This window comes from Rutidosis leptorrhynchoides, chromosome 3 (genome assembly GCF_046630445.1).
Source record: "Rutidosis leptorrhynchoides isolate AG116_Rl617_1_P2 chromosome 3, CSIRO_AGI_Rlap_v1, whole genome shotgun sequence".
NCBI lineage: Eukaryota > Viridiplantae > Streptophyta > Magnoliopsida > Asterales > Asteraceae > Rutidosis > Rutidosis leptorrhynchoides.
Genome location: NC_092335.1, coordinates 524,134,075 through 524,145,660, shown reverse-complemented (window position 1 = coordinate 524,145,660; position 11,586 = coordinate 524,134,075). Strand labels below are relative to the sequence as shown.

At 30.6% G+C, this 11,586-nt stretch overlaps 1 protein-coding gene across 14 annotated transcripts; it reads left to right on the top strand.

The window, feature by feature from the left end:
• The first annotated feature begins 4,437 nt into the window (after positions 1-4,437).
• On the top strand, positions 4,438-10,711 carry LOC139898336 (membrin-11-like). 14 transcript variants are annotated; one of them, XR_011776975.1, is made up of 12 exons: positions 4,438-4,500; positions 4,880-5,000; positions 5,132-5,284; positions 5,637-5,693; positions 6,103-6,157; positions 6,366-6,488; positions 6,576-6,651; positions 7,038-7,185; positions 7,655-7,702; positions 7,957-8,212; positions 8,366-8,422; positions 10,493-10,711. XR_011776975.1 is itself a non-coding variant. In XM_071881063.1 (5 exons), the coding sequence occupies exons 1-4, from the start codon at positions 4,445-4,447 to the stop codon at positions 5,649-5,651; spliced, it is 345 nt and encodes a 114-aa protein (XP_071737164.1). In that variant the 5' UTR covers positions 4,438-4,444; the 3' UTR covers positions 5,652-5,693; positions 6,103-6,350. The 14 variants fall into 14 exon arrangements, 7 of the variants coding, with proteins under 7 accessions (XP_071737164.1, XP_071737165.1, XP_071737162.1 ...); XR_011776972.1 differs by having other exon boundaries at positions 7,325-7,702; XR_011776976.1 differs by having other exon boundaries at positions 7,038-7,702; positions 7,957-8,069; positions 8,170-8,212.
• The last annotated feature ends 875 nt before the right edge of the window (positions 10,712-11,586 follow it).

The window sequence follows — 11,586 nt, the reverse complement described above, 5'->3', positions numbered from 1 at the left end:
AGAACTTGAATCGATTGGAGAACTTGAATCGATTGAAGAACCACTGAAGAACCACTTAATTTAATATACACCTATTTGATGGAGTTCATGAGGATCTGTACATAAACATGATTTTAAATTGACAAACACATATTTGAATTTATTCTATATGCATCTTAAACTTGTTCTTATTTCTTTATTCTAATGTTAGAGTTTATTGAAGTAATCGCTAGACTTTATTACTTTTAAGATTATGTCTAGTTTGAGGTTGATTTGGTTTCTGATATCGATTTTAATAGTTTTGAAGGAAATGATAAGACTATGGTTTGTTCACCTTTAATCAACGATTTCTGATGAAATTATGGCGGTTATAACCACCATTTTTGTCTTTCAACTCCACAAGAAGTAACCAGATCCGAGTACCATAATTTGAGATTTTGTTTCGAAGAACCAGATTCGAGGGTTCGATTTCAAGATATAACGTTTGATTTCAGGATCTTGGTTCGATTTCAAGATATAGGGTTTAATTTCAGGATCTGGGTTCGATTTAAAGATATCTAGATGGGTTTGATTCATATGTATTTAATCGATATATGTATATGTATTGGTAGTATTTGTGTTTGAATCAAGTTTATATGTTGTTAATCATAGTAGATTTGGTTTTAATTTTAGTGGGTTTGATTTTACTATGTTAATTAAAGTGTTTGAAGAAAATGAAAAAAAATTAGGGTTTGTTCATAATTTTTGGGGATAAAGATGAAGGTGGGGAAGACAAAAATTTTGGGGGATAAAGATTTCAGCAATTTTGTTACAAACCACAGGGACCATTTCAACACTTTTGTTACAAACTACAGGGACGATTTCAGCAATATTGTCAATAAAAGAAAGAAAGGACAAAAATACCCTCACATGTCTGGCACATGACTGGAGTTAACGGAATTTTTTGTCTGTCGTCAGAAATAGGGACTAAATCAGCAACATTGACAAACCACTGGGACCAAATCAGTAGAATAAAAAGCACAGAGACGAAACCAGCATTTTGATACAAACCACATGGACTATTTCATCAATTTTTCCTTTATTCTAATTAGAGATTAGAGATCGAAAATTTTATTAGGCGACATGATTGCTTGGCTCTAAACTTAGAATGGGACCCTTCACATATCATCCATGCCTAAAAAATCACAATACTTTTCTTTACAAAAATGTCTCAAAGAAAAGTTCGTTATTCAACTCGTATGAATATATAAATAACTACGAACAATGATATATACGGGTGATATTTAGCCAACGCGTTGAGACATTTTTAAATACATATCTATAGTTTCTATTAAAATTCTATAATGATGATGTCATTATTTAACTAATTCCTTTGTTAAAAAAATTAAAAAGAAAAAGAAAAAAAGTAAGACCTTAAGCTGATGTCATTAATTTAATTAATTAATAATTAATAATTAAATTAAATTATAGCCGATGTAAGGGGTTGGGGTACACCAGTCACAATTTAGGATTTTTATCTTTCTTAATCCCAAAAACACCTATCGTTTTTCTCTGCTAAATGGGGTCTTCTTCAAAAATTCATTACGCCAAATCTTCAGACTTCCTCAACCTTGATTAGGTCAAACCTACATGAAAGGACCCGTTCATATACATTATAAACGATTCACAATAGTTGATTACATCGCGAGGTATTTGACCTCTATATGATACATTTTACAAACATTGCATTCGTTTTTAAAAGACAAACTTTCTTTACAACGAAAATTGACGGTATGCACACCATTTCATAATATATCCAACTATAATTGACTTAATAATAATCTTGATGAACTCAATGACTCGAATGCAACGTCTTTCAAAATATGCCATGAATGACTCCAAGTAATATCCTTAAAATGAGCTAATACACAGCGGAAGATTTCTTTAATACCTGAGAATAAACATGCTTTAAAGTGTCAACCAAAAGGTTGGTGAGTTCATAGGTTTATCATAACAATCATTTCAATATATTAATAGACCACAAGATTTCCGTTTATAAATATATGTACACTCGCAAGTGTATAAAAGTATTCTATAAGTTGTAGGCACCCGGTAACAAGCCTTAACGTTCATGTTTTACCCTCTGAAGTACACCAGATCAGGTGTGTTTAAAATAACCTCGAAGTACTAAAGCATCCCATAGTCAGGATGGGGTTTGTCAGGCCCAATAGATCTATCTTTAGGATTCACGCTTACCGTACATAGACAAGTAGTTTAATGTTACCAAGCTAAGGGTATATTTCTGGTTTGAACCCACGTAGAATTAGTTTTAGTACTTGTGCCTATTTCGTAAAACATTTATAAAAACAGCGCATGTATTCTCAGTCCCAAAAATATATATAAAAGGGGCAAATGAAACTCACTTTTGCCTTGAAGGTATTTAATTCGACTTGGTCTCCGATAGATATCACGAACCTAACCATATATATTATATATCAACATATTTTATTTTTAAGTAATCGTTACATATATATATACTTTTAATATTTTCTTAGTCCGTAGTTAGCAGTCCGATGTTAGTGGTCCACAATTAGTTGCTTAAATAAAATAAATAAAGACCCCATCGTATTCGTATTGATCAGAATTAATCTCGACCCATGGTACCATGTTGTCAAATGACGTGTTGCGTACATAAAGTACCGTGTTGTCAAATGACGTGTTGCGTACAATCATGAGGTCTTATGATTAATCTTCTCGTGTTGTTTACGGGTGGTCCTGAAATATATAAAATCAAATCATAAGTAATTATATATAAAATATCATATTAATTAGAAAAGATATGATTAATTTACTTTTTCTCCAAATATTTTCGTAGCTAAACTAGCTTCAGATACCCAATCTTGTTTTAGTCGTAGTTTCTTCATTACAACTCCGTTTTTATTGGTTCAACTTGCCACTTCCTTGGATTGAGTCAAATTTTAAGAATATGAACTGAAAATATCTTAGTTTGTATTCAAAATCATAGGTTATAGGTCAAACTTTGGTGAAACTTATGAAAGTTATCATTTTCCATCATAAAAACAACATTTAATGATCATTTTTCTAAAAATACTTACACTTTGAGTTAAACCATGAAATTTTTATGTGTTAACATATTCATAAGAAATATCATTTTTCCAGAACATGAACTTCCAATTCAAAGTTCAAAATGGTTTTTAATTATCTAACCCAAAACAGCCCCCGGTTGCACTCCGACGACGTAGATTCAGTTTTTAAGATGTTCTTTGTAAAACCAAGTTATATCTTGTTAGGTTAGCATATCATTATGATATATTACAGGTCTTGAAGTGTTTTAAAAGTCAAGTTAGAAGGATCTTTTTAGTTTGCGAACAAGTTTGAAATCATTCAAACTATGTTCTTGTTGTTAAAATTTTATACCACAAAATAAGATAGCTATATGAATATGAATTGAATAAGATTATGAACAAGGTTACTACCTCAAGTTACTTGGACAAAGTTACTGCAAAAGATAAGAAATAATCTTGGAATCAAAGAGTGGTGGAGTTAGATCAAAAGGTTGGAAGTAAACTTCTTCAAATGGGTGGTTATTTTGATATGTTCTTGAAAGAGTTTTCTTATGGTGTTTAAGGCTTGTAATTGAAGCTAAATGATGGGTAAAATGCTTGGAGATGATCAAGTATGAAGTTAGGAGTATTTTGAGAGAGAAATGAGGGTGTAGGTATGAGAAAATGGAGTGAAGAAATGGTGTTCATTTATAAAAACGTTTTTAGTTTATAAAGAAAGAAAAGGATTCCTAATTTTGTTTTCTTACTAATAATTCATACTACTTGACAAAATCTAGTTACCTCATATCTAGGGCAGTAATAATGTTGATTAGGATGTTGATTTGATGTGTATATACCAATAGTAAATACATATAGAAGCTGGATATGATACGGGTACATATACCCTAGATATACGTATAGAAATCTTGAGGAAACGGAACGAGAATTCAAATATAGCTATCTTTTGTGAATATACTTATATTGTTTTATGTATTTAAGTCCTTAAAAAGTGATTAAATACATTATATATACGATACATGTATAAGCATTATAGATTATAAGTATATATATCAAAGAATGTTACGTATAGTTATCGTTTTGAAAACTTAAGTTAGTAGTTTCAAAATATACTTATAACTCATTGTCATTGGTACACAATGAGATGTTAAACCATCCTTAGATCATGTTAAATATATATAAATACATATATATACACAAATGTATAATTATCGTATGTTATATAGTTCGTGATATCATCGGTCATATTGGACGGTCAAACGTTGTGTAAAACTCTTTTCAAAAACACAAGTCTCAACAATTTGGATTGCTTATCATGTTGGTATGGTTTAATTTATGTAAATATTAATCTCATAAGTATAATTTGGTCAGAAAATTCCGGGTCATTACACTAAATCTCAAATATGGACGGCCTCTGGCGATCTGTTGCATCAAAACCTCAACGTGATCTATGGAAGAGGTTCGCATTCTAGGTTTTCTCATATCGATGTATTGAAATTAATTTTGGATTAGCAGGAATTACGTTAAACTAATTTTGTATGGTTATATTATCAAGTACGGTAACTGTGATATGCGATCTGAATTTTAGTTTACTGAACTGCTTTGTTAAGTGATTTCGAATTTTATATTGAATTATTAGGAATCACTGTAGCCTAATTGTACGAATTAGTTAGTTATAAAATGTTATGATCCGGCAAATTTGTAGTTATAAATTTCATACTCTTAATGTTAATTTGATATGAAAACTTGCACTGTACTGAAGAATATATGAATGAAATTTCATGTAAATACTGAGATGAGATTTGAAAAGGCATTGATATGATGGTAAAATATGGCAGGAAAGTGGAGCAAGTAGTAGAAGAGGCCGATTCATTGAGAGAAAGTTTAGATCGGTATATGCAGCGACAACAGAGGCGGATGCAAGAAGCACAAGAGAGGGCGGAATTGCTTGGAAGAGCTGTATGTATATATTCAATTCATTTAAGCTATTGTGTTATCATGTTAAGAATGATTGGGGTAATATGTCAGTTTCCTATATTGTGGGCATTTATGATAAATAAAGCTATGCTTTTGTTCTAATTTTGGCTCAGAATGGTGAATCATCTCATGTTTTACGAATTTTTGATAAGGAAGCACAAGCAATGGAGTCTGCACGTAACTCTTCCCGTATGTTGGAAGAGGCTTCTGCAACTGGAGCAGCCATTCTTGCTAAATACTCTGAACAAAGGGAGGGCTTAAAGGTTGTGGAGTTTATCATTTTCTGTATTTAAATTAAAATGCATATAGTATACTTTCTCTTCCCTTTAATCAGAATTTCCTTGATTTTTTTGCAATTGTAATAGTTCATACTTCCTAAAACTTAGATTCTTTGCATGCATTATTAAATCCCAGTAGTTCTGGAATAAGTAATGGTTATTTTGCCTTTTCAAATTTAGTTTTTATACCTTTACTTTGAACTTTGATTATAGAATGTCTGCCAAGCTTTTGCTTTCCCTTTTGGTATTGATGATTTGTTGACCTTATAAATTCTTATAATTTCTAAAATATGGACTTGTATATTTGCCTTAATCGATGTTGAAGATTCATAAAGTTTAGTCATTTTTACATTGATGTCGAACAAATCGATGAAGAAAGCAGCGCGAAGTATATAAGGTAATTTTGTCACAGATTATTCGCGTAAGGTTGTGATTTATGTCATTCGATCTGATAGATTTTTATAGTTTGGGATTTATACATCATCGACTCATAATGTTACTTGTCATATTATTATAAAAATGTTAATTGCAGATACATACATTTTAGGGAAGTTATATACCTGTTACTAATTTTATTAACAGATCGTAAATTAACATGGTTTATATTAACATTTGAAATCTGATGTTTCAGTTTATGGACGGCTAACTATATGTAGCAATAATTTGTATTTTTCATCTATCTTATTGTACTATTTTATATTATTATTATTATTTTAGTGCGACTAAACAATACTTTCATCTAATATAGGTGCACAATTTTAGTTTAACAACATTTTGTCTTATCTAACCGTAATTTCTTATTTCAGGCATGGGCTTAAATATTTACTTGATGGTTCGGGCAGTGACAGCTTCCTAAAACAGGTTAAACAATCTTTATCTTCATTATTTTTTTGTATTCATTTTTCTTCTCACATCGCGACTAATTGTAAATTTGTGAGTTTAATTAAATTAGTATTTACATTTACATTTACTTAATACCTAAAACATATAATTAAACTGTTTCGTTTAAATAAACCCGTAGTTCCACGGGTCATTTCACTAGTACCGAGTATTCCAATAAAAACCCTAGACAAGAAAACACGGCACAGTATGATTATAGAAAATATAATCGATCCTCGCTCATATCATCTTCAAGCTTTCATCTCGATTTTGATCTCCATCAATAACGCGATTCTTCGAGTATATTCATCAGGTAATTCTTGATTTCAGATACATAATTACTGAATATAAACTGTAAATAGAGTACTTATTTAATCACCTTAAAGCGCATCTGTTACAGAAATTCATCATCGTATTTCTATTCTTCTTTCCCATCCAAGCATCTGAACTCTTCTAGCCCTAGCAATTAATATCAGGTATTTTTTATGTTTTTTTTCGTATGATCTTTAGATTCAATGATATAGGAGATATTATTATTATCATGTTTTACCTTTGAGTGTGCAATCTAAAACATGCGTTTTTACAATAACAACATTACAATTTTGGGTTTTTTATTGCGTGAATTGCTTGATTTTGTAGCGATTCACGCCTAATTCAATTAATCACGGTTCTGTTATCAAATTGCTTCATCGTGTTTAAGTTTTAGATTCAAACCTTTTCTTCTTCAGACGATTTTGATCTAGGTTTTTTTTAGCCAGAACATATTCATTCGTATTGTTGTTAATTGTAATATTGTCAACTGCCAATGTTAATAATTTTTATTATAGATTGAGGAATTAACATGTGTACATGAAAAATGTAGGGAGCCCGATGAAGAGAGAATGTTTTGGTTTGAAGCACATTGATAATTCGATAAAAACACAAAGAAAAGATGAGATTGATTTGTGTTAGATGACCATGCAATTGGGTATTGAACGAAAGAAACGACATGTTGTCTTTAATATAATCAGGTAATATCTATTTTCCGTAGTAATTTTTACGTGCTATACTTTAACTTTGTTGATAGTTTTGCTATTCAAGTTTGATTTATGGTGAAAGCTGTATGATGGAGAAAATTTTTATGTTCATCGTTCTTATACGTATTCTTAGAAACATGAAAATGCATTGGATGCACACAACATGTTCGATGAAATGTCAAACAATAGTTTGATGTTTGGAGTTAGTATTACATTTTCTTATGAATAAATCAGTCTTATGCAATAAGATATAGAACAAGAGGTATGATATTTCAAACTTCATTTCAGTTAATTTTATATTTCAAAATGCATTTCAGTTAATTTCTATTGCAACAGACGTTAGCGCAGCTGCATTTTGCCATTAAACTGTTTTCATTGTAACCCCTCAAAACACACACTAACGATTATACACTGTTCTTTAATATGAAAAAAAATATTATTACTGGATTTGTACTTTTGGCAGTTGATGGCTCTTCTACTGCTACGATTTGCATGACCTCATCTTTAATAGGTTTTTCCATCAACTCATATTTAATAGTTTCACTTACACATGTTTGATTTTCAAATTTTAAAATTGGAAAATGAATCAATCAATACCTTTCAAGAAAGCTTTTGGCTTATTTATTCTTCATCATCAGTTCCATGGCTTCTTCATAAGCTCTTCTCCATCATTTTTTGTTGTAATTTTTTCGGCATTACTATAAGTAATACATAAACTGCTCCAGTATGTACTAATTTACCGACCTTTATGTTATCCCTTTTCAGGTTTCAGTTCTGCCAAAATCGTCAAAATTGATTACAAGTGAGTTCCGACATTATCTGCTCCAGACATTCTGTGCAGAAGGCTGGACATAACCGAATACCTTTGAGTGTACTTGGTCAGAGTTTCGATAGACAAGCTCAGAATCTATAAACTGATTTATCTGGTGAAGGTTGAAAATTAATTTGATCCAAAACTCATATTTTCATGATATGCAGCTTGAACAATTATGTGGCTCTATAGTGGTATTAATATAATCAGGTGAGCTTTTTCTTCGGTAGTCTTATTCTTCCAACAAGTTCTTCACACCAAAAACTCTATGGTCTATATCTTTATGTTTTGTATTATAGTATCGGTTCTTTTGTTAAGAATAACTTCGATTTTAACAATTTATTTTTAATTTTTTTTTATCAGATTTGGATAGTAGAGCTGATAATGATATATGATGGAAACATATATTAGAAATCAAAGGTATGTAGCGTTTGAGTTTACATCTCAAGAAAGTCGGTACAAGAAATACATGGTTTACATTTTTATTTTGTTTCTGTTACTTGCAAAATGTAACAAATGAATTATTTGCTAGCTGACTTACGATCTCAAGTGGTTGTGATCAAGGTTTTGTTTGTTTAATAACGAGCACATTAGCTCCCCCATAGAAGGTAAAACCTCGGGTAATCAAGCCCCCCGAGCGCGAGACCTGGTACCGGGTGAATTGCGCATTATGCGCACCCTCTATTCACACTCCTTTTTGAACAATTTGGCATAGCCAGGAATTAAACCCTGGTGGTGTGCTTCATTGGCCAACTCGGTGGCCACTCTAGTAAGCCTGCGTGGTTAAATGTCGTAAATTTTTAAGCATAACTCTTAAGCATAACTATAAGTGGTATGTTTATAAAACTCTTAAAGTTAAATATATTAAAGTTAGTTACCTACAAGGCATATCTAGTACCATCAATTTTGTCATATTCTCAACATATATTCTTATGTATAATTTTTTTTGTATTATATTGATTTTCAATTTTTGCCAATATTTAAACGTTGTGTAATACAGTAAAAGTTATTATATTGATTTTCAATTTTTTTTAACTACGCAGGCTTGTCTTAGTGGTCACCGAGTTGCCCAATGAAGCACACCACCCGGATTCAATTTCTGGCTATGTCAAATTGTTCAAAAAGGGAGTGTGCCTAGAGGGTGCGCATAATGCGCAATTCACCCGGTACCAGGTCTCGCGCTCGGGGGGGCTTGATTACCCGAGGTTTTACCTTCTATGGGGGAGCCAATGTACTCGTTCATTGAAGGGTTTCATCGCTTACCAAAAAGAAGTAGTAATATGATATTCGAATTATTTAAAATTAGTTAAATGAGAGCAAAATTTTGATAAGATTAAATTAAATAATTAACTAATTGTAACTCAAATAATTAACTAAAATAGTTACAATTATTTTTTACCTTAAATAAGGATACTCGGGTTTAAAAAAGTGACGAAAAAAGAAATAAGGATCACAAAATAACTCGATTAGTAAAAATACCTTTGTAACTTCGTTTTAACTTTATATATGTTTATGTTTAATTTTAACTACTTCGGTTTAGCCCGCGCGATGCGGCGGGGTCTTTCGGCCCGCGAATTCATATTTAACGCAGTTTTATTGACAGAAGAAAAAACGGTCCGTGTGTTATGCGTTATTGTTGGTGTCGTCGTCTTTAGTGTTTTTTAAAATATGTTCGGTTCAAACATAGTTAGTTTATTTTTTGTTGATAAAATTATTTCGAGCGTGACGGTGTTGGCGAAAAAATTTAACTCCTGGCGAGCAAGAAAATACGGGTTGTCGTTGTGTTTAGCGTTTTTTAAAAAGTTTCTGTTTCGAACGTAGTCAGTATCGTTTTGTTCATAAAATTATTTCGAGTCTGACGCTGCTGTCGGAAAAATTTAAGCCGCGGCAAGCGGGAAGATACGGGCTGTCGTTGTATTTAGCGTTTTTTAATAAGTGTCCGTTTCGAACGTAGTTAGTCTCGTTTTGTTCTCAGGAATATTTCGAGTTTAACGGAGTGCTCGGTGAAATTTGAATCGGAGCGAGGAGGAAGATACGGGCTGTCGAAGACGTTGGGGGATGTTTTTATTTTAAGTTTTAGAATTGACAGTTTACTCCTCTGAAGTATAGGGTTTTTTTTATAAGCTTGTAAAAGTTGAGGGGGTGTTTTGGCTTTTTTGGGATTGAGTTTGGGAAAATGTCGTTTCATGTGGTGGGGTGGCCAAAACGACCACAAACCCCACCACTTTTAGTATGTATAAATAAATATATATATAAAATAAAATAAATAATAATAATAATAAAATAATAATAATAATAATAATAATAATAATAAATAAATAAATAAATAATAATAATAATTAATAGTAGTCTCTTGATGAAATGGATTAATTACTAGCGTAAATGTTTATTTCATACAAGTGTAGAAAATACTTGAAGTGTTTATCAAATTTAGATGTAACAATTTGTGAAATAGTTAATATGTTGTCTTGATGTTTGATTCTTTTGCAGTTTGCAATGTTGACCCATTGGAGTAGCTTGGTTATAATGTGATAAACATGATACTTGGTTATTTTAGACTTGCTTACATTTTTCAAGGTAGCATTCTTAACCCATTGTAGAAGCTTTAAACACTAAAAAGTGTCTTGGAATGGTAACCATGTAATATTAGTTTAGTTATATAGACCATGGTTGTTTCAAATCTTTGTATTGATAACATATGTTTGCTATGCTGTTGTACTTAATGATGCAGTTGTATACTTGTATCACACTAATATATAACATCACATTTTTGTCATGATAGAATATAGAGGACTATGACCTACATTAAACTTCATCTCATTTGCCTAAAAAATTTCAAAGATGAATTATTGTGATATAAAAAATTTCAAAGATGAATTATTGTGATATAATGCAAACATTGAGCTCATTTTGTAGTATTTTTATAATGTTACATTTAAATTTTATCATATTGTATTTTGTATGTTTTATTATAACCACTCTTGAATTACTATTTTTATTTAAACAGTCTTTTTAATAAACCCGTGATTTCACGGGTCATTTCACTAGTTTTTATAATTATTAAGGACTCAATTTATATATTTAACATGGACTAAGAAATTGATGAATGACCATCTAATTTTGTAATTAAATATATAACTTCCTATGAGATGACCCATGTTTTGTTGTGAGAAATGATTTGCTTCATAAATGTATAATTACAGTCAAATATTTATAATTGGTACAAATCTTATATTAAATTACTCGTAAAAGTTAAAAATCTCATAAAATATATATAAAAAGAAAGCTGAATTAAATATCACTTTAAATATTGAAATTAAAAAGTCAAAAAGCTTTTATTAGGAAAAGGTGAAAAAATCTATCTTCTATCTATACATATATATAAATCAAAAAATTTTTCTTGATTGTAGTTGAAAGTTATTTATGGATATATATATATATATATATATATATATATATATATATATATATATATTACAATTATTATTATATAAAGTAAAATATAAAATCTAAACTAATAATAATACTTGGTATGCGGAGCATATCAACGGAGTATTATCTATATCATAACAAAAATTACCAAA